Source organism: Bos indicus, chromosome 1 (assembly GCF_029378745.1).
Source record: "Bos indicus isolate NIAB-ARS_2022 breed Sahiwal x Tharparkar chromosome 1, NIAB-ARS_B.indTharparkar_mat_pri_1.0, whole genome shotgun sequence".
Lineage (NCBI taxonomy): Eukaryota > Metazoa > Chordata > Mammalia > Artiodactyla > Bovidae > Bos > Bos indicus.
The window spans coordinates 16,132,940-16,157,592 of record NC_091760.1 but is presented as its reverse complement, the minus strand read 5'-3'; the positions used below and the strand labels follow the sequence as shown (position 1 = coordinate 16,157,592).

The following is a 24,653-nucleotide window of genomic DNA, read 5'->3' as shown; positions in this document are numbered from 1 at the left end:
CATGGGGTCACAAAGAGTCGGACACGACTGAGCAACTGAACTGAACTGAACTAAACTGAACATTATCTTGAAATAGAAGCTAGTAGGCAAGTAAGCCAGTTGGAACAGGACTTCTAAAATTCACTAGGTAATGAATATGGCCTTGAACTGGGATAAAATTGTGGTATGGAGGGAAGCAAATGATATCTTTATATACTGAGATTTATGGTGAGGAAAACTTTTTAAATAGAATATTCTATTACACAATAAAGTTGTTGTTCCTAGTACATATGGTTCTTAAAATCTAATATTCGTGATATAAAATTTTCAAATTTTAATTTAATTTAACATTTTATTTAATATTTTAAGAGCCACACATACTAGCAACAACAGTTTTGTTGTTTTACCAGGACAATACATATTATGCTAACAATTCGATTTTAAAAGACTTAATTTGTTTTTCATTGTTTGTAAAGCTTACCCTAATAAGCTTTTTATTCACAAAATGGAGAGTATTACATATAGTGAGGTTGTATAATGAGTTGCCCTATTTAATTAATCACGAAGTGAAATTGAAAGTTGCTCAGTCATGTCCAACTCTTTGCAACCCCATGGACTATAGAGTCCATGGGATTCTCCAGGCCAGAATACTGGAGTGGGTAGCCTTTCCCTTCTCCAACCCAAGAATTGAACTGGGGTCACCTGCATTGATTCCCTGGTGGCTCAGAGGGTAAAAGCGTCTGCCTGCAATGCAGGAGACATGGGTTCGATCCCTGGGTCGGGAAGACCCTCTGGAGAAGGAAATGGCAACCCAGTCCAGTACTCTTGCCTGGAAAATCCCATGGACGGAAAAGCCTGATAGGCTACAGTCCATGGGGTCACAAATACTTGGACACAACTGAGCGACTTCACTTTCACTTTCACCTGCATTGCAGGTGAATTTTTTACCAACGGAGCTATGGGAAACTCAATTAATCATGAGCCTTTCAAAATTCAAGATAAAGCTTTTTATATTTCAGTTCTCATAATCTGGATTGTGTTTTGTAATCAGCTCTGACTTTCCCAAGAGTTCTGGCTTTCCTAAGAGCAGGCAGAATTCAAGAATCCAGCTAGCAAAATTTAGTCTCACTCAGCAAGAAGTGAGACTAAAATCAGGTCATAGGTACCAATCACCAAAAAAATGTGTTCAGAAAAAAAAAAAAAAAAAAAAAAGGACTTCAGAGACTGAGAGGAAATGACAGAGAAAGTGAAATTCTTGTGTTAAGCAAGTAATTGTCAGGTACAGTGATGACTGTGTTGTGTGCTCAGCTAATACTGGAGTGGGTAGCCTTTCCATTCTCCAGAGTATCTTCCCAACCCAGGGATAGAACCCAGGTCTCCTGCATTGCAGACAGATTCTTTACCAGCTGAGCCACGAGAGAAGCCAATAAGGGGAGAGAGAGAAGCAGAGAGAGAGGTGAAGGAGACGAATGCAAAGGCAAGGAAAGGAAAGGAGAGGAGAGTAAAGGAAAGGAAAAGAAAGGAATAAAAAGACAGGGCAGTCATCAAAACAGGAATATCTCAACATCAATAAGTCTGAAGTAGTCTTAAAAGTTGCTTTGATGCCTCCTGTTATGCCTAGAATATGAGTTTTCTAATTCCAACTTTGAGGAAGCAACAAATTCAGATCCTGCCAAGTTTTGCAGTTTCTTCTTAGGCTGGTAACTTTAAATCAGAGATTCAGTCGAGGTAATGGACGACAGAGAATGAGATGGTTGGATGGCATCACCGACTTGATGGACATGAATTTGAGCAAGCTCCGGAAGTTGATGATGGACAGGGAAACTTGGCATGCTGCAGTCCATGGGGTCTCAAAGAGACATGACTGAGCAACTGAACTTAATGGATATAAGCACTGTCAAAATACTCTGGTCTATACAGCTGCCATTTAATTAGATCCAAATAATGTCTCCTTACATCTTTTCATTGTGATAATAGCTAGGTGAACATAGTTCCTTGACTTTTTAAAAATCTGTATTCCTTTTACATCCAGTTTTACAAAATCTCCTTCTTACAGTCTGTGAATTAATATGTAGATTTTTATTAATCATGTAAACATATAGTAGAAGATATGAAAGCCTAAAGATAATCTATTTTTCAATATCATTGCCATTGCCACCTAGGACCTCTTGTATTATTTCTCTTTTGTGAATTCTGTGATTTTTAAGATATTAACTTATTAAAATCATATTTATGAAAGCAAGATTAGTCTTCATTTTCATTATAATTTGAATATATATATTCAAATATATGAATATCAATATATATGAATATATATATTGAATATATATTTCAATATATATTCATTATATATATATAAATGAATATGCATTTATATTCAATGTAGTCTCTATATATAATGTATATATGTGAGTACATGTATATATAAATGTATGTATAATATGTATGTGTTAAACTACCAGAGGCTTTTAAAAACAAGAATAGTTAGCAAAACCAAGTGAAGTCGCTCAGTCATGTCTGACTCTGCTGCCCCATGGACTGTAGTCTACCAGGCTTCTCTGTCCAAGGGATTTTCCAGGCAAGAGTACTGGAGTAGGTTGCCAATTCCTTCTACAGGGGATCTTCCCAACCCAGGGATCAAACCCATGTCTCCCTCATTGAAGGCAGATGCTTTACCATCTGAGCCACCAGGGAAGAGGTTTATAAAATTCTAGCCAAAAGCAAATGTTAGCTTTTATATGGTTCAATGTCAAAGGTGATATTTACCAATATGTGTTAAATATTAAAACTCTCCTCTACATTTTAAAAATTTGTCCTAGGTTCATGTTTTCTATGGAGAAGGCAATGGCACCCCACTCCAGTACTCTTGCCTGGGAAATCCCATGGATGGAGGAGCCTGGTAGGCTGCCGTCCATGGGGTCACTAAGAGTTGGACACGAAGAGCGACTTCGCTTTCACTTTTCACTTTCATGCATTGGAGAAGGAAATGGCAACCTACTCCAGTGTTCTTGCCTGAAGAATCCCAGGGACGGCAGAGCCTGGTGGGCTGCCTTCTATGGGGTCGCACAGAGTCAGACACGACTGACGTGACTTAGCAGCAGCAGCAGCATGTTTTCTATGTTTGTGGACTCTCAGAGATTAAGGAAACCAGTTCAATTCAATAATTCTATAAATAAAGTACAAAAGAAAACCTAAAGTCCAAATTAATAAACAGAAAATGAAGGTTACATCTTTGCTATCTGGCAGAATTGGAAATTCAATTCAATGGCAAGCCTGAAGCTATTTCCAATACAGTTGTTTGTTGTTTTTCAGTCATTCAGTTGTGTCAGACCCTTTGAGCCCCATGAACGGCAGCATGCCAGGCTTCCCTGTTCTTCACTATCTCCTGGAGTTTGTTGAAACTCTTGTCCATTGAGTCAGATGCCATCCAGCCATCTCACCCTCTGTTGCTCCCTTCTCCTCCTGCCCTCAGTCTCTCCCAGCAACATGGTCTTTTCCAAGATTCTGTACTTTGTGTCAGGTGGCCAAAGTATCGGAGTTTCAGCTTCAGCATCATTCCTTCAAAACAATATTTATTGTTGATTTCCTTTAGGATTGACTGGTTTGTTCTCCTTGCTATCCAAGGGACTCTCAGGAGTCTTATCCAACATCATAGTTCAAAAGCATCAGTTCTTTGGTGCTCAGCCTTCTTTATGGCTCAACTCTCACAGCCATACATAACTACAGGAAAAACGATAGCTTTGACTCTACACACCTTTATTTGTGAAGTGATGTCTCTTCTTTTAAATACACTGTCTAGTTTTGTCACAGCTTTTCTTCCAAGGAGCAAGTGTCTTTTAATTTCATGGCTGCAGTCACTGCACTAATTTTGGAGCCCCCCCAAAATAAAATGTCACTGTTGAGATTGTTTCCCCACCTACCTGCCATGAAGTGATGGGGCTGGTTGTGATGATCTTTGTTTTTTTTTTTTTTTTTTTGAATGTTGAGTTTTAAGCCAACTTTTTTCACTTTCCTTTCAGCTTCATCAGGAGATACTTTAGTTCCTCTTCACTTTCTGCCATAAGGGTGGTGTTATCTGCATATCTGAGTTTATTGGTATTTCTCCCACCAATCTTGATTCCAGTGTATGATTCATCCAGCCCAGCATTTTTCATGATGTACTCTGCATTTAAGTTAAATAAGCAGGGGGACACCATGCAGCCTTGACACACTCCTTTTTCAATTTTGAACCAGTCCATTTTTCCATGTCCAGTTCTAACTGTTGCTTCTTGACCTGTATACAGGTTTATCGGGAGGTAGTAAGGTAGTCTGGTATTCCCATCTCTTTAAGAATTTTCCACAGTTTATTTTAGTTCACACAGAGGCTTTCATGTACTCCATGAAGCAGAAACAGATTTTTTTTTCTGTAATGTTCTTGCTTTCTCTGTGATCCAATGGATACTGGCAATTTGATCTCTAATTCCCCTGCTTTTTCTAAATTCAGCTTGTATATCTGGAAGTTCTCAGTTCACATATTGTTGAAGCCTAGCTTAAAGGATTCCCGTACAATATTTTGCTTGTAAACAACAACCGCAAAATTCTATGTTCCAGTGTAAATAGTCCTTCCACTATTGTGTGTATGTATGTCCAGATTCTTTTTGTAAAACTTTCGACAAGCACTGTGCTCTATGAAATTGATATGCTTGCAAATATTAGAGGTTAAAGTTCATCCTCTTTGGGGAATCTTTCCATGTGAATCCCCTGCACTTCATAACTGCGGTCATTGCTAATACCTTTTGAGACAGTGACCTTACCTATTCCCTTCCTGCTGAACTGTGTTTTGCCTTGTGGTATTTTGTTGTTCAATCGCCAAGCCTTGCGGTAGAGTTATTTGTTTTTGTATCTGCCTGAGCCACTAGAAAGGATTCCCTGTTGGCAAGAATTCCCCCATTTAAAAATTGCTTATCATAAAGCAGACACAAAGTAATAATTCTGTATAATTAGTGCAGTGGCTACCCTTCCCAGAGGTGAACATTCAGAATCTTTAAGAGGAAGCCTTAGGCATCTGATTCCTTTCCACAACAAGCTCAAAATATGATCTTGAGGAATAGCCAGGGGACAAAACTTTTCTACCTAAGCAACTATCTCCAACATTTGCTAATGGCTTAGTATCAGTAGCCATAAACTATTATATTATTCTGACTAGAGATGTGCAATCTGTTCAGTCATTAATATTTAGATAAATTTTAACGTTGCTTTTTGCAAGGCACCTTACCATGGCAGTGTTTGAAATGACTGATAGTTAAAATATCACACCAAATAAAACCAAAGCATAAACAAGGTGCAAATTATTTTCAATATTCTATAAAGTATAGAATAGTATACTGAACTTTAAACTGATTTTGTAGGAGTAAGTTTTGTAGCAAAACAGAATTGCATCATCCTTTAGCGATAACATCTAGTATAGACATTTAAATAAAAATAGGGACATTATTTAAGGGATCAAGTAACATATATGATGACACAATGCTGTCAGAAGTAAATATGAGTATTGCTCTCTTGAGAACATAAGAAAAAATACACTACTTATTTTTTTTTAACTATAAAGCATATTATTGTGCAGTGACTTAATTTTTTAATGGAAATTAAGCTTTCTTACAATTAAATTTTGAATACCTACTGTTTCTTGATAAATAAAACTGAGCATTTTCCAACAGTGATATATATATGTGTCTAGTATAGAGTGAAAGTGAAGTCGCTCCTTTGTCTCTGACTCTTTGCGATCCCATGGACTGTAGCCTACCATGCTCCTCCATCCATGGGATTCTCCAGGCAAGAGTACTGGAGTGCGTCGCCATTTCCTTCTCCAGGGAATCTTCCCAACCCAGGGATCAAACCCAGGTCTCCTGCATTGCAGGCAGACGCTATACCCTCTGAGCCTCCAGGGAAGACACATAGAGTGAATATATATTTATATATGCAAAGAGCCAACTTATTGGAAAAGACCCTGATGCTGGGAAAGACAGAAGAAGGAGAAGGGTGTGACAGAAAATGAGATGATTGGATGTCATCAGCGACTCAATGGACATGAGTTTGAACAAACTCCAGAAAACAGTAAAGAATAGGGAAACAGGGTGTGTGGCAGTCCATGGGATCTCAACAGTAGGACATGACTTATGATTGAACAATATATTCACTTATATTCACATACATGAACATACATATATATATATATATATATACACGTGAAAGAATCAAAATTAAAATTTCACTGTTGAGAAAGAACAGAATGGCAAACATATCAGTATTCATATTTGACATTTTTAGAATATGGAAGATATTTTTGGCAGTTATGTTTAGTATTGGCAGTTATGTTTAGTATAGTACATAGCTATAACCTACGTATGATGTTTTTGTTAACAAAATCCCCTTACTCTTCATTATATTCTAGAATATTTTTATTAGAGGCAGTATATATTCAGGAAAAATAATTATGAAATATAGCATGATATCTATAAACTGTGATTATCAGGTTCAAATATGAGGACACATACTCAAATTGGCAACCCTCAGTACATGTTAGCAAAAGCAATGATAGAAACAATGTAATTTATTTTCATATCGTAATGTTTCAACAATTATTTGGAAACAGATAACAAGTGAGTTAATTTATCAATATCATAATAGGGAGTTGAATATTAAGCTCTATTTGGGAAATTCTGTGAATTTTTCTGAGGTAAAAATTATATGGTAAATACATTTTAAATGAAAATAAAATTAAGAAGTGTTTTAAAAGGCAATTGTATTTTAAGATATTAGTAAATATTCCCAATTGGGGATGAAATTTGTTCTTTATTGAGATGTCAGCTGGTAACTTCCACTTACTTTGGGCTTTTTTTTTTTTTTTTAATGCAAGAACTAACCTGTCAAGATTAGAGCAAAGTACTGTGAGTTGGCCTTCCTATGTGGCACTAGTGGTAAAGAATCTGCCTGCTAATGCAGGAGACATAAGTGACTCCATTCAATACCTAGGTTGGGAAGATCCACTGAAGGAGGGCGTGGAATTCCACTCCAGTATTCTTATATAGAGAGTTCTATGGAGAAGGCAATGGCACCCCACTCTAGTACTCTTGCCTGGAGAATCCCATGGACGGAGGAGCCTGGTGGGCTGCAGTCCATGGGGTTGCGAAGAGTCGGACACGACTGAGCAACTTCACTTTCACTTTTCACTTTCATGCATTGGAAAAGGCAATGGCAACCCACTCCAGTGTTCTTACCTGAAGAATCCCAGGGACGGCAGACCCTGCTGTCTATGGGGTCTCACAACGTCGGACACGACTGAAGTGACTTAGCAGCAGCAGCATGGACAGAGAAGCCTGGCAGGTTACAGTCTAGGGTTGCACAGAGCTGGATATGACTGAAGCAACATAGCATGCACACACTATGAGTTAGCATATTCATATATTTCTTAGTCACAAGAAAGCTACACAGCACTATTTAAAAATTACCTTTGAAATAAACATCTGTATATAAGCAGTAGCCAAATTAATTTTATGAATGATATAATTATTATTGTTCTCCAGTCACTAAGTTTTGTCCAAATCTTGCAACCCCATGAACTTCAGTACACCAGGTTTCCTGTTGTTCACTGTCTCTGGAGTTTGCTTAAACTCATGTCCATCGACTAGGTGATGCCATCCAGTCATTCCATCCTCTGTTGTCCCCTTCTCCTCCTGCCTTCAATCTTTCCAAGTATCAGGGTCTTTTGAGTAGCAAATGAGTAGACTCTTTGCATCAGGTGGTCAAAGTATTGGGGCTTCAGCTTCAGCATCTGTCCTTCCAATGAATATTCAGGACCGATTCCCTTTGGGATTGATGGATTTGATCTCTTTACTGTCCAATCGACTCTCAAGAGTCTTATCCAGCACCACAATTCAAAAAAGCATCAATTGTTCAGCACTCAGCTTTCTTTATGGTCCTACTCTCTCTCACATTCATTCATGACTACTGGAAAAACCATAGCTTTGACTATATAGACCTTTGTTGGCAAAGAGATGTCTCTGCTTTTTAGTAAGTTGTCTACGTTTGACAGAGATTTCCTTCCAGGGAGCAAGAGTCTTTTAATTTCATGGCTACAGTTACTGTCCACAGTGATTTTGGAGCCCAAGAATATAACATCTGTCACTGTTTCAACTTTTCCCGATCTGTTTGCCATGAAGTGATGGGACCGGATGCTATGATCTTAGGTTTTTGAATGTTGTTTTAAGCCAATTTTTCAGTGTCCTCTTTCACACTCATCAAGAGGCTCTTTAGTTCCTTTTCATTTATGCCATTGGAGTGGTATCAACTACATATCCGAGGCTATTGATATTTCTCAGATTAATTTCCTGAGTTTTTAATCTAAGGACTATTTATTCAAAAGTAGTTTGCTAACACATTCTAGCCATAAAATCCATAGTGGGGAAATGACTCGCATTTCTCAGAATGTATTTCTTCTTACATGTTAGCTTCATGTCCATCAGCATGGAAATTGGAAAAGTGCTCATTTTAATAATCTCAAATTCTTGGCATTACCTAAAAATAAGTGAGTGTACTAATATGCCATGATCATTCTGATCTGTATTATATATTTATTTTATTGCTTAAATACATATAAAGGACATAATAAAATGCTTCCTTGGTTATTACTTGGTATTATCACTTCAAAAATGAGTTCCAATATTGAGTAACATTGTTAATGATATATAGAAACTAATCTCTGATAATATATTCATCATTGGTAATATAATAATTGGCATAGAAGTGTAGTTTCATGAAAGGAATATAAAAAGCCAAAGACTGTGGTCTGGACTTCCCTGGTGGCTCAGACGGTAAAGCATCTGCCTGCAATGTAGGAGACCCAGGTTCAAAGCCTGGGTCAGGAAGATCCCCCGGAGAAGGAAATGGCAACCCACTCCAGTATTATTGCCTGTAAAATACTGTGGAAGAATGAGTCTGGTGGGCTGTAGTCAATGGGATCACACAGAATTGGACATGACTGAAGTGACTGAGCACACACACAAAGATTGTGGTCTTGACTCAGCCATCATGCTCCCCAGTACCCCAGAACAAGGTTTCTCATATATAGAATAAAGATTTGTAGATGATTCCTGTGTTCCTTTCCAGATATTAGATTCTGTAAGATATGTCCAGTTCTGCAGAATTTATAGTGATCCTGTGCACAAAAGTGTTGCATGTTTAGCTTGGTTCACATTTAGATACTATGCATACAAGCATCTCTTCTTCTTGCAACGACAACTTGGTCAGTTCACAAATTTGGGTATAAATCTTCCATCTTTCCCTGTCTGAATGTCCAGTTGGGTATATTTACAAAATACTTATAACTCTAACACTTTACATGTACAGAATTACAGAAAACAGATCAATGTCTATTTGCTTCTGATCTGTCTTTGTCATCTCCTCTTAAAAAGAAGAAAGAAAGTAGTTATTTTTTAATTATCTTTCTTGGGATTATGCTTTCTTTTGTCAAAGATAAGTTATTCTGAAACTTGCTAAAAATTGTAAGGAAAACTTTATTCAAAAGTTTTGCAGTAGGGGTCAATACTGTTGAAATGAAGGAGGAAGATTAAACAGAACTCTGAGTACAAAGACAAGTAGGGATTTATAGCCAATGAAGCAGAGTGACAGGAGTCAATGGATGAAAAATTATTGAGAAGAACTTGATTAAATTTCAAGGAGAATACAATTCTTACTAAACTGACCTAATAGGGTTCTTCTAAAAGCAGGCTATGGACATATACATTAAGGAACTTGACCAGATATTGACAGTAATCAGCTATCAAGGGTGGAAGGAGTTTCACTAAACTGATTTAGCAGCATTCCCTTTTAAAGGTAAATCAGAGACAGAGCTAAGGACAAAGACCATATAAAAAGTGGGTTCTATGTAAGCCTGACTAAAGCTTTATCAAGGAGGGAATTTTTGCCACTTCCCTTGATTCTCATTGAAAGAAAGTCTTTACCTTCCTATCCAGTGAATGACATATTTCAATTTGTCACTATTCAGGTTTCTCTTATTTTTCTTGTCAACTCTGCTCAATTGAAAAATATGTTCTTCTGATAAAGTATTTCCATTCATTATAGTTTGTAAAATATTTTAATTCAAAAGTTAATATGATTGAGGGGACATACAATGCCTTAAGAGATGCTTTGAGAATTTTACATTTCATGTAGTCATGAATTAACATGAAATGCAAAGAATGCAACTTCAAGGTGAAAATTTGTCCATGCCTGTCTTTTTTTCTGTCTATAAATTATCAAGTCTGATCTTTCCACAGTTCTACTTATGAAATGTTCCCTTCCCTTCCTCTAAATTTTTTAACTGCCATAAGTTATTTCCTCTGTACAACATTTGAAGCCTTTCATGATGTGAAAGCCATACTTTTCTGAAAATTAAAATTCTTGATTTGATTATCATCATGAGATGATATCATGAGATGAGAGATATGGCTACATATTTTAGCCTAAAGTCTTCATGTGTTGCCTCAGCCAGTCACATCCTTTTTCAGAAAGTTGCCCCATATCAACTGCTCAATTTCATTAATATGCCATCCTGTGCCAATGAATACTGCTGCTTTGCTACTGTCTTGACATTTGCATAGCATACAATGTACAGGAATTTATTTTCTGTTTTATTATAGATAGGATTTATCAATATTTTCCTGCCTCATACCTCAAATACATTTTTTAATGTGGCTTTTAGCATAGCATATATTTCCTGTAGCACATTTGCATTTGGCATCAGTAATTCCAAATTAAATTCCCACTGAGATCATCAGGCAAGCAATTAGTGGCAATTGCTTGCTTTTATAGAGTAGTCAAATCATGCCCAAAGTTTATGGCTAAATTATAATAATATAATACACATACACACAGATGCTATATTTTGGACGGAGTAGACTGTAAGTCAGGTGTTAATAGTTACATTAACGTGTGATTTTCATATTGGGCTACATATACATACAGATATACTATTTATAAACCTCTACCTAGAATTATAAGAGATTATATTTCATATATATTAACCAGTAATAAAATATTTTATAGATAGAGCTAGAGATAGAAATGGATATAGACTTAGCTTTTGACTTTAAATATCAGGAAGTTTGTCTTCTCTTACAGTTACACCCCAAATATATTCTTAGATTTTTCACTAAATCTTCCCAGGTCATGAAAAAGGTTTTTTTTTTTTTTTTTTCCCTCTCTCCTTCAAAATACCTTCTGTTCATTTTAACTGAACCATTGGGTTAAATTTACTGACAATATCCAGTAAATTTGGTGTATGGTTTTTGAGAACCAAGTAAGCATCTTACATTTAATAAGCCATCAGGTATGTGGTCATGACCAAGACAAATCTTTTTTATTAAAGTAGAATTGACCTAAAACATTTTATTAGCTTTACTGTACAACATAGTGATTTGTCATTTTTATGCATTAGGAAATGATCACAAGGATAAGTCCAGTTATCACCATACAAATTATTAGTAAATTATTGCCTATATTCCTAAGGCCATCCATATATTACACCCCTGAGACTTTATAACTGGAAGTACGTTCCTTTGATCTCCTCCCCCTATTTTGCTCATTCCTCCAACCGCCCCACCCCCGCAACAACTGACAAATTGTTTTCTGTATCTATGAGCCTGTTTCTATTTTTGTTATGTTTGTTCATTTTGTTTCTCAGATTTCACATGTAAGTGAAATCACATGGTATTTGTCTTTCTCTGTCTGACTTAGTTCACTTAGCACAATATCCTCTGGGTTCATCCAAGTTGTTACAGATGGCAAAATTTCATTCTTTTTTAAGGCTCAGTTTCAAGGCTGAATAACACTATATATTCTTTGTTAAACCCAAAATATTTAGACCACTTGGTAGAGAAGTAGTCATATAGGTTATTCTGTCAGGTCAGTTAATTTCTCTTTCTTAGTTCTTGCCTCATTGCAACAAAACATGAAATGCCGGACTAAAGGTTTTAAAACAACACACAGATTACAGCTCAGTTCAGCTCAAGCCGACAAATCTTTTATTAGACAGACACTTCCAACATATGCGAGCAGGCTTACCCCAAAGGAGTCCTCCTCTTTTCCCTCTTGGTTTCCCCCTTTTTATACTTCCGTTCTCCTCCTTTTGGTTATGCTCTGTGCAAAATAGGGCTTGTACCCACTACCAATCAATGAGAGGGAATACAAATGGGCATGTGCTCAAGACCGATTGATGAAATTGCAAGTTATATTTCAGTAGGCTCTGTTGTTTATGTCTTCCCATATTCAATCTGTTATGTGTTAGTTGCTCAGGCATGTCTGACTCTTTGCGGCTCCATGAACTGTAGCCCTACAGGCTCCTCTGTCCATGGGATTCTCCAGGCAAGAACATTGGAGTGGGTTGCCGTTCCCTTCTCACCGGATCTTTACAACCCATGGGTCAAACCTGGGTCTCCCACATTGCTGAAAGATTCTTTACCATCTGAGCCACCAGGGAAGGCCCACTCAGTCTGTTATCCTTAATGGGCTCCTTGCTACAAAAGGTTACTTGGAGAAGCCTCTGAGATTAGGTTGCATCTACTGTGTGCCTAGGGTCCACATGCAGGAGTTGGAGAAGTGTCTCTGGTTGTTTTGTAGCATATCTGTGAGTTTTGGGTGTGTCTGGAATGGATTTCAGAGACCAACTTACATCACCTTCAGCCAGGCCATCCCTCATTGCTCATGAATAACTTCCTTCCTAACAATTCCATTTCCTACTACCGTGATGAGGGAAAGCATAGGATCTGTGGGAACACAAAGTAGTGAACCTAACCCACAACTGAATGTTGTGGAAAAGCAATGTTAAGTTAGTGTGGAGCTTAGTTTTGAAGGCAGCCAGGTAGAGGGAAGGGCAGGCACATTGCAAGGTGAGGGAAAACCACCAGAAGATATGTCTGTAATATTTAACAAAGTGCTAATATGAGTCACTGTTTATCCAGTCCTCTTTTGAGAGCCATTAAGTTGTTTTGAACTTTGTTATTAAAACAATGTGCTAAAAGTCCTTTATATTAACATTTGATAATGCTTATACTTCTTTTCTCTGGAGAGATATTTAAGACTGCACTGCAGAATCTTAAGGCTTTTTTGTTCCTGAGGAATTGTCCCAATTTTTTTTCTCTTCAGCAATGTACGATAAAGTCCATGTAACCAAAATGCTGCTAGTACTTGATATTATAAATCTGTTCCTGGGTTGAATAGAAATTCAACTGACCCTGGTTAAAATTACCCCAGATCATCCCATACTTACAACTTAGTACTAGAATAAGCTTGATAGCTTTTACTCCAGAGCCCTCATTCTTAATAACAGAATAACACCTTCCTCACAGGTTATTAAAAAAATACAATAGAATAAAATGTATAAACTTACTGTCATATATAAAGTATTCAATAAGAATGTCATACTTCTATATGATTTTGGCATTAAAAACATACAGTAAAACATACAAAGGACAAGGATATTTAAATAATTATCTATGCATTTGTACCAGAGATTGTAATTCTTACATTACATATCTGATATATAATCTGCTGATATAACAAAATTGGGAGCAGGTCATTATTAAGTAATTTGAGTAGTAAAGCAAAACTTTTAATTTGTACAATTTTAAATTAATAACTTATCAGGGATATTAAGTTCTAGTTAAAATTAGTAACAAGAATAATCAGTTTAAATACCAGGAACAACAACAACAACAAATATATCAGCAGCATTTTAGCTAACACTGTTTCAGTTCAGTTCAGTTGCTGAACTGAACTCTTTGCAACCCCCTGGGCTGCAGCACGCCAGGCTTCCCTGTCCATCACCAACTTCTGGAGCTTACTCAAACTCATGTCCATCAAGTCAGTGAAGACATCCAACCATCTCAGACTCTGTCCTCCCCTTCTCCTACTGCTCTCAATCTTTCCCAGCATCAGGGTCGTCTCCAGTGAATCAGTTCTTTGCATCAGGTGGCCAAAGTATTGGAGCTTCAGTTCAGTATCAGTCCTTCAAATGAATATTCAGTACTGATTTCCTTTAGGATTGACTGGTTTGATCCCCTGGCAGTCCAAGGGACTCTCAAGAGTCTTCTCCAACATCACAGTTCAAAAGCATGACTTTTTTGGTGCTCTGCTTTCTTTATGGTCCAACTCACATCCATATATTGCTACTGGAAAAAAAACATCTTTGACTATATGGACTTTTGTTGGTAAAGTAATGTCTCTGCTTTTTAATATGCTATCTATGTTTGTCATAGTTTTTCTTCCAGGGAGCAAATATCTTTTAATTTCATGGCTGCAGTTACCATCTGCAGTGATTTTGGAGCCCAGGACAATAAAGTCTGTCACTGTTTCCATTGTTTCACCGTCAATTTACTATGAAGTTATGGGACTGGATGCCATAATCATAGCACTTATTTTAGGATTATGTTTTTTGCTTAAAAATTGTAAACATGAATCCTTTCAATTATATAGTCAGGCTACTGAGACTCAGAAAAGTCATAGTTGATTGGCATTTGGGCTCCATCATACTTCTAGAATGGAACAAACAAAAACATGTCTATGCAGCACAACTAGGTTTTGCAGTTAGGTTTTTACAATGAAATAATAATTTTTTTTCTCTTTCTCTCACCTATAATTATAATGGTCTGGTGTAGGGGCCTGAAAATTAAAATAGCATTATAGGAGCTAAAATTCAAATTAACTATTGTTGATTAATTTAAAACATACCTTCTTATTTAATACTGAAAAAGTCACTTTAGGAAATAATTGTTGTGACATTACCATTTAAATTTTATGTCTGCTTTAAGTTTTTTATAGGAGAAATTATATAACTAAGCCAAGGCTGAAAAATGACATAAGACCATAGATTTTATTGTTTTATCCTAAATTCTCACTTGTAATGAAAGTTGTTCCAGGAATATATTTCACATATGTAGAGAGCCATTAACTTGCTGGATGGAAATTTTTGTCAGATTATTAAAAGCAAACAACTGTTAGTGTTAATATTTCATATTTTAATAATTGGCCAACTTTGAATACTTTATATTAAAATGATTTGATGAATCAGTCAAATATATTTTTATGAGTTCTAAAATCACATATTAAATATATGCAATTAGAATTACTGTGGCTTTTTTTGTAGTCAATAATGATTAATATTGTTTATATTAATTAAATGACTATCTTAAAGAAAATGTCTATAATGTTATATTGTATTGCTTTACAGATGCTCCCAAGTTCATATCAAATCAAACAATTTATTACTCTTGGGAAGGAAATCCAATCAATATAAGCTGTGATGTGAAATCAAATCCACCAGCATCAGTCCATTGGAGAAGAGAGAAATTAGTCTTGCCAGCTAAAAACACCACTAATTTAAAGACATATAGCACAGGGAGAAAAATAATATTAGAGGTAAGTCTTCATTATGTATCAACAAATTGTATTATTTTGGCAGTTATCTACTATTTTAGAATATATTTAAGTATCTTGATATATAAATTATCTATAATTCTATCCTATATTATGCATATACCATGTTGTGTATATTTCATGTTTATTTGCTTAAAGAGAAATTTTATGCATTTGGGGCATTGTCAATTAATGGTTAGTGTCTCACTATTTACTTATATGGGCTTACTTATATAGATATATGGCTATATAGCAAAAGTCATTATATTTCATGAATTTATATTTTAAAAAAAAATTGTATCACGGAAAAGTAGGGAGAAAGAATGAATAGTTTGTAAGTTATTGAGGGCCAAAGTTCAATTTCAGTGTTGCTACTAGGCATTGAGTTTGTGATTACATCATCCTGCTTCCTGGATCAGCATATATAAATGCTATCTGCTGGCTACATATTTACAAGTTCCTAAATAAACCTGATTTGCTTGTTCATTGCCTCATTTCATTTTATATTTTATATTAAGGTTGTAGATAATTGTTTTTATACTGCCGAGTACCTGGCCTTTAAATTCTGTTTGAATACAGTATCTTTTATTTATTAATTGTAGATTATGTTTGTATATCAATTTTAATGTTTATCTGTCTATGACAATGATCATCAGTCCTTCTAATTTATGATGCTTTCATAACAACTGAGAATCTTTCTCAAATAGCACGTTTAGCTAGAAAGATGCTATATTTTCTCTACTAGTTCAATATACATAAATTTTAATAATGCTTGTTTTACAATAACATTTGATATCTTTATTGCATTAACTTAAAAGTGTTCTCACTGTTGCCCTGTTAACTCTTTCACCTAGTAACTGGACTTAGTAAAACATTTGTTTGATGGAATGATTTCAGTATCACTTCCACCAAATGTTTGGATAATTGGTTATCAGAATATTTTATCTAAATCTATTTCAAATACATTTTTTTGTATATGTATTAGAAGTATTTATTGGCAAATTGACAGAGAACTCAGTTTCACAAAGACTTTTGACCAGATTCAACTGCACTTTTTCGTATTTAACCATAGAAAATTTAGGTTAGGTTTGGGGGAGTGTATTAGTGTGATAGGGCTGCCATAACAAAATAACACAGACTGGGTGGCTTAAAAAATAGAAACTATAATTTTTCACACATTTCTGGAAGCTAGAAGTCCAACATCCAGGTGCCAGAAGGACTGGTTTATTGCAAGTCTCTCCTTGGTTTGTGGATGGATGTCTTCTCACTGTTACTCATATAACCTTCCCTCAGTGTAGGCAGAAAAAGAAGAGAAAATGCTCCAATGTCTTTTCTTCTTATAAGAATACCAGGCCCCACTCTTGCGATCTCCTTTGCCTTCTTCAAGTCCCTACCTTCAAATACAGTCACATTAGAGATTAGGGTTTCAGAATTTGATTTTTGTCAATAGCCATGATTCAGTCCAGAACAGGTAGATTTACATTCATGTTTAAATGACAGAGTAATCTGTAATTTCAGCTTGACTTCATCTTGCCACTTTTCAGATTCTGGAATAGCTCATAATTCTTCATAGTTGATATGAGCAATGATTTATAAATTGACATTTAAGTATTTTATTAATATAAAGTTCCATGTCATTTCTGCCAGAATGCCATTTCTCTCAATGCAAAAGTCAAAACTAAGCAATTTTTGCTTATACATAGCCAAGGAACCTGTTTCTTAGGGCACTGACCTTGAGCATAAAATTTTTATGTGTATACTATTTTCAAAAATTAAGTTTAAATCCTGAATAAATAATACAAATGTATAACAAAAACAACTTAATACACTAAAGCAAAATAACAATAACAACAATAAGAAGAATCAGTAATAATGTTACTAATTTTGAATTAGTAGCATATATAGTTCCTTAGGATGTACATTATAATGATTTTTCTCTATAAATTATTATAGTAGTTACATAATTGCTAATACTTAAGAACATATAAAAATAAAAATAAATTTTCCAATTAATAATAATCTGGTTAATAGTAGATTCCTTGAATTAACAGTTTTTTCCTTTGATTACATACATATGTTCATTTTTTAATGTGAATTTAAAAAAATAACAAAACATTCTATAAATCCTTTTGGTTCTTGCCAATAAATATATTTCTCAAGGCCTTACAGATTTAGTCATTTGTTTTCCCTAAGTGTTCCCCTGAGGTAATAGGACAGCTTTTTAATATTTGAGAAAATTTGATTCAGAAAGTTTCTAATAGGTAGACTGGAATAATATTCTGCCCTTAAGTGTTTAGGAAAGAACTCACAAATTCCTTTATTAACATTGTTCTCTCAGTTAATATTTTGGTGTTAAAAACTACACTTGGTATTTTATAATGTTCTATCAAAGCCCAACATCTGAAGTAAACTTGAATTATTTTAACTGCATATTAAAATATGAAGTAGTATCCTAAGTAGATGTTTCTAGTACTTATTGAATAAATACAAGTAACATTTTATATATTAAATATAGTTAATATGAATATATATGAATTATATACCTTTGTTATATATTATTATGCATTTTGATAAAATTATCTATTATTTCACTATGCTGGCATTGAACTTTTAAAAACCACTTGTTGGACTCTACTGCTTTCCTAGAATATACGAAATAGGCTGGAGGGGACATGATTTGGCCCAGTTGTGTGATCTGTGTTTTTTTAATAGTCTGTGCTACTAGGGATCATTTCTCTATTTGTTAATCATAGAGCATGATAAAGAAACTACTTATTTCGGCTAAAATTACAAAGACTTTGTCTTTTGATAAGTGAACTCCCAGGAACATAAAATCAAAGCTGAACTGAGCCTTTTAAAATGTGTTCCAGTTAAAATAGGTATATTTAAGTTACTTTATGGATCTTGAGGAACTGTACAATAGTCAGGATTCTTTGTCACATCCGTCCTGTATTTGCATTGCCTTTATTCAGTACACATTCTTCCCTTTGGGATATACAAATGACTTTCTCATATATTTGTAGAATAAAGACATTTTTAGTAAACTTTCTGAGTAGTAAAATTGTTTTCTAGTTAACCTAGCTTATTATAACCTGACTATATGAAAAATTAATATTTTAGTCATTTAAAAGTACTTATATATGGGCTGTTAAAGCTTCTAGTCCTTAGAGCTATAATCTATTCCTAGATGGACATCTGACTAGAAGATGAATGACACGGCTTTTTGTACCCTTTCAGAATTATCACCTTCAATGGACTTCCAAATTGCACTTGTAGTTAATAGCCTCCCATTATCACAAAACCATTTTCCCCTTTTGGGATAGACTTGAAATTAACAGCAACTCTATTGTACGCTTATTCTCTCTTAATAACAGTTACTGGAATTGAAAATTATATCTTTACGATCACCAAATCTCTTTTCTGAATTGATACTTCAGAATTTTCGTACATTAGAATTACAGGGTTGGTCCCACTGTTCAACAATAGAATCCCAGAAGGTTAACTTAATTATGGATTTCAAGTGTGTAAGGACTGAGGTCAACTATTTTCCACCTAAACTGAAAGAGAATGATAGGAATTGAACAACAGTAGGGGCAAGATACATTATTAGATACCAAGATACTATGCCTGCCAACAGGGATTGGTACACAGGGAAATATTTTCTTGCAAAATACCTTCCTGAAAGATTTTTATTTTAAATATATCCTCACCCTTTCTTAATATTTTATGTTTAATAAAATCATAAGAGGAAGAGAAAGCTGTGGTATTTTGAACCTTTCTTAAACTTTAAACCTGCCTGATCGAAGACAGCAAGGTAGAAAACAGAGTTAACAATGCTTTTGTTACAAGATTCCTATTTTTAGTCATTTGTAGCAATTGCAGAATATATATTTTTCAATCGGTACTATTTTCTGTACTTTACATATATAAATATCTGATGATTTTTCGCTTGAATACATGAAACAAAAAGGTAGTATTTATCTACTTAATAAATCGATAGACTAGCTGTAATTTACCTGGTCCTATGGTGGGTTAGTGGAGAAGGCAATGGCACCCCACTCCAGTATTCTTGCCTGGAAAATCCCACGGACAGAGGAGCCTGGTAGGCTGCAGTACATGGAGTCGCTGGGAGTCGGACAGGAATGAGCAACTTCACTTCCACTTTTCACTTACATGCATTGGAGAAGGAAATGGCAGCCCACTCCAGTGTTCTTGCCTGGAGAATCCCAGGGATGGGGGAGCCTGGTGGGCTGCAGTCTATGGGGTCACACAGAGTCGGACACGACTGAAGCCACTTAGCAGCAGCATGGTGGGTTAGAGTCCATGGGGTCGCAAAGAGTTGAACAGGACCGAGCACCTAAGCACATGGACACACATGGATAGTACAAAACTATGGATTATATCTTAAAAGGAGAGAATGCTTACTTGATACAGAAAAAAGAGTTATGACAAGTTTTCAGTAATTGTATATATATGAAGATGATAGTGATGCTACAGACTATTTTAAAACTTCTGTGATATTGTTTTAAAATTGTGAAACTTTTATTATTATAATTATTTTAGATTGCACCTACATCCGATAATGACTTTGGACGATATAATTGCACAGCTACTAATCGTATAGGAACAAGATTTCAAGAGTATATTCTTGCTTTGGCTGGTAAGTATAACGTAGTAATTTCTGATATCTCATAAAATATTTCCTGAAGTAAATAGTTTTTATATTTTCATAATCCTGATACAGGTTACTATGAGAAAGATAGAACTGGTGCTTAAAATATTGTAACAGTTCTGTATGATACAGTGAGGGCTTAGATTGTATTCACTAATCAAGATTAGTTTTCATTCTCATTCCCCCAACTTTATATATGACACATCTACGAAAGTGTTAGGAAACATATGTCTTAAGAAATCAAACTATATTCATGTAAAGTAAAAATCTTGTCAAAAATACCAATAAAATATATCTTTAGAGTAATTAAAATTAATCTGTTTTAAAATTCTAAATTGAAAGAATAAACAGTAACTTTATTGTTAAAATTTAGAGTTATGTAATTTGCTGAAATATGTTTCATTTTGTATATATAAAAACATTCCAGTTCTTCCCTTAAAGCTTAAAATATATAGATAAAATATCATGCAGGTTAAAGTTTACCTTAACTAGAAATCTAGCTATGTTTTTATTTGTATTTATATTATATATATATATTTATATTTATGTATATATATATAAACACATATAGATTTTACCATTAGTACAAGACTAGTTAGAAATCTGGAAATATCCATGTTTATACTTATAAAGTTCAGATGATGTAAATATAATTTATTGTCTTCTAGGTCCAGGTAGGGAAATATCAGAAAATCATTATACTATTATATTTTAATAGAATAAATAACTTTCATGAAAATATTTTGAAACTTTTTCAAATAAATTATATAATATAAAATATTAAATAAATTATATAAAGTTAAATTATATAGCTGTAATTTTATATTGTTATGAAGTATTTCTTTTGATATGTAGATATATCTTAAAGTCATTAGTTGTGAAGATCAAAAGGGAAATTTAAAAGTTATGAAGCTAATAATAATCAAATTATTATGTAACTGGAAAACCTGCTCTTCTCCAATTCAAGTTTTATTGTACTACATTATGGGTAAAGGAAGAGAAGGATTCTGTGGAGAGTTTTTAGGGAAGGAAATGATAAGGAACAAGTTAAAATTAGAAGGAGTTAATATAGAAAGGAAAAGAGGCAGAAAATGATGAAATAAGGGAGAATATAAACTAGAGTGTACTGTCTACCAGGAAGTCATTAGAAAACTAATCTCAATGAAAATCATTGGAAGTAGACTGCATGCAGTTAGTCATATGAATAAATCTTTGTACAAGCAAACTAAATTCTAGAAAATGAAATGTGTTAAATCACATCAAATTCATTTATAATAAATTGAAGTATTAATTGTAGTAATGAGAAGCATCCACTACTCATGTCAATTCCAAGCTTTAGAAAATTAGGCAAATGTCCTTGTAGAAACTGTTTATAAATAATATCTAGACATATGATTGCTATATATATTATAGTTAATATAATATAAATATATTAACATTGATGTACTATTATATATTGCTTTTTTGAAAAATGACCCCATTTTCTATAAGGTAGAACTTGATAAATGACCTTTTAAAATTTTTTTTAGTTTTTGGAAATTCATAATTCAAGAAACTATGAAATATAGAACATTATACTGATGAGATTTAAAGTCTTATTGAATTCATTACATAATATCTATGTAGTTTCATATGTCATGTATTTCCAAAATATATTCTCTATTCTTCCTTTCTTTCCTTCCTTTTTTTTTCCTCCTGAATAATTAAGTCCTACATCTGGCTTCCCTGGTGGCTCAGATGGTAAACAATTTGCCTGCAATGCAGGAGACCCAGGTTCAATCCCTGGGTTGGGAATATCCCCTGGAAGGAAATGGAGGCAATCCACTGCAGTATTCTTGCCTGGAGAGTTCCATGGATGGAGGAGCCTGGTGGGCTACAGTCCATGGGGTCACAAAGAGTCAGACATGACTGAGTGACTAACATTTTCACTTTCATTTTTCACATCTGAGCAAAGTGGGTGTTTTTTTGTGGATAGGGTAGGGCATGGCAATCCAGCATATGATGTTTAACACTGAATGTAGTGAATGGAGTTAAATGGTTTTCATTTGTTCAGTGTGAGGTGTTGGAAGTCAGGCTCGGTGAAAGGATGTGCCTGTTTTAAGACAGAGACAGCAACCCAGAGAAGAGTATGGGAGCCTGATCAGAGTAAGGAGAGTTTTCAATAAAGAAATGGGGGCAGTGATGAATGATTAATTTCTGAAGTTTGTAGGGTTAGCATGGCTAATAAAATCAATATAATTATCTCACCTTTGGGGAAGAGATCAGTAAATGCAAAAATTAGAATGATCCAGAGTTGATGATTGGGTGTTGGGAGTACTCTGGTCTTGTGTACATAGCTGGATAGAGAAAAGAAGTGGAGGTGTGTGTGTGTGTGTTCAACCACTTCTACAGGGAGCTTCCTTTTGCCAGGAATGTGATTTAGAAAAGAATTTTTAAGATAATTCTACACACTGAGAGAACTTGAGAGCTACAACATCCCAGTAACAAAAGAGCATGCTTGGCAGCCAGATCTTAATTTTTAAGTATCATTCTTCACTATGAGTGTTGTCAAAGCTATGGTTTTTCCAGTAGTCATGTGAGAATTAGAACATAAAAAAGGCTGAGCACCAGAATTTGCTACTTTTGAATTGTGGTGCTGGAGAAACTCTTAAGAATCCCTTGGACAGCAAGGAGATCAAACCAGTCAATCCTAAAGGAAATCAACCCAAAATGTACATTGTAAGGACTGATGCTGAAGCTAAAGCTCTAATACTTTGGCCACCTGATGCGAAGACTGGACTCATTGGAAAAAGACCCTCACGCTGAGAAAGACTGAAGGCAAATGGTGGAAATGGTAGCAGATATGAGATAATTATATAGAGTCACTGACTCAATGGCCATGGATTTGAGCAAACTCCAGGAAATAGTGAAGGACAGGGAAGCCTGGCGAGCTGCAGTCCTTGGGGTCATAAAGATTTGGACATGACCTAGCAACTGAACAATAACAGCAGCTGAGAGTAGCTAGGTCTCTTTTTAAAACTGGCTAATTCTAGGACATCATAGATGATGAATGCACAGTTGTATCTGATACTGGGATAACAATCTTATTTATTATGGACATTGTATTTTATTAAACAATTCATAAATTTCACTTGATTTGCCACTTTTTTCCTTCAAGTCTTTTCCTACCTCCTTTTTTCACACAAGCTAATACTAGGAGACCTGCTGAGGTCTCCTGTGCTATGCTTCACAACTGATTTGTTTTAACCTCAGTTCAGGACTCTGTACTTACCCCTATTAAATTTCATCTTGTCCATTTGAGCTCATTCTTTTAACTTACTGAGATCTTGTCAAATCCAATATTTTTGCTCTCTTTCTAAGATTGATTTAATTCACAAATACCCGTGAGGCAGTCATTTGCATTTTCACCTATGTCATGTTTCAGCCTATGCAAGTCATTTTTAAGAATAGAGACCTTCTTACAGGTTAAATTGGATCAGTTGAACAGAATTCTGTTGATATGTAATTATAGTCAATCTACTTGCCCTTGTACCTGGACTACATTTTATCTAGACCCTTGTTCCATAAAATTTGAAAGCAGCTTGAAATCAGTTCATTGGAAAATACATTTTCTTCAACTAAATATAAAACTAAGTTTCTCTTCAGTTCAGTTCAGTTCAGTCGCTCAGTCATGTCTGACCCTTTTCGATCACATGAACCGCAGCAGGCCAGGCCTCCCTGTCCATCACCAACTCCGAAGTTCACCCATCTCCATTGAGTTGGTGATGCCATCCAACCATCTCATCCTCTGTCGTCTCCTTCTCCTTCTGCCCTCAATCTTTCCCAGCATCAGGGTCTTTTCAAATGAGTCAGCCCTTTGCATCACGTGGCCAAAGTATTGGAGTTTCAGCTTCAAAATCAGTCCTACCAATGAACACCCAGGATTGATCTCCTTTAGGATGGACTGGTTGGATATCCTTGCAGTCCAAGGGGCTCTCAAGGGTCTTACTTCTCCAATACCACAGTTCAAAAGCATCAATTCTTTGACACTCATCTTTCTTTATAGTCCAACTCTCACATCCATACATGAACACTGGAAAAACCATAGCTTTAACTAGATGGACCTTTGTTGGCAAAGTAATGTCTCTGCTTTTTAGTATCCTATCTAGGTTAGTCATAACTTTCCTTCCAAGGAGTTCAGTTCAGTTCAGTCGCTCTGTCTGACTCTTTGCGACCCCATGAATCACAGCCGCCAGGCCTCCCTGTCCATCACCAATTTCGGAGTTCACTCAAACTCACGTCCATCGAGTCAGTGATGCTATCCAGCCATCTCATCCTCTGTAGTCCCCTTTTCCTCCTGCCCCCAATCCCTCCAAGCATCAGAGTCTTTTCCAATGAGTCAACTCTTCGCATGAGGTGGCCAAAGTACTGGAGTTTCAGCTTTAGCATCTTTCCTTCCAAAGAACACCCAGGACTGATCTCCTTTAGAATGAACAGGTTGGATCTCCTTGCAGTCCAAGGGACTCTCAAGAGTCTTCTCCAGCACCACAGTTCAAAAGCATTAATTCTTCAGCAC

At 35.3% G+C, this 24,653-nt stretch overlaps 1 protein-coding gene across 2 annotated transcripts in view; it reads left to right on the top strand.

The window, feature by feature from the left end:
- The window catches only part of NCAM2 (neural cell adhesion molecule 2), a 568,800-nt gene that overhangs the window by 442,497 nt on the left and 101,650 nt on the right, over positions 1-24,653 (top strand). For both annotated transcript variants that reach the window (XM_070786214.1, XM_070786219.1), the window contains exons 10-11: positions 15,242-15,429; positions 19,990-20,086. In XM_070786214.1, coding sequence (XP_070642315.1) covers positions 15,242-15,429; positions 19,990-20,086 — 285 coding nt within the window. The remainder of the gene's footprint in view (positions 1-15,241; positions 15,430-19,989; positions 20,087-24,653) is intronic.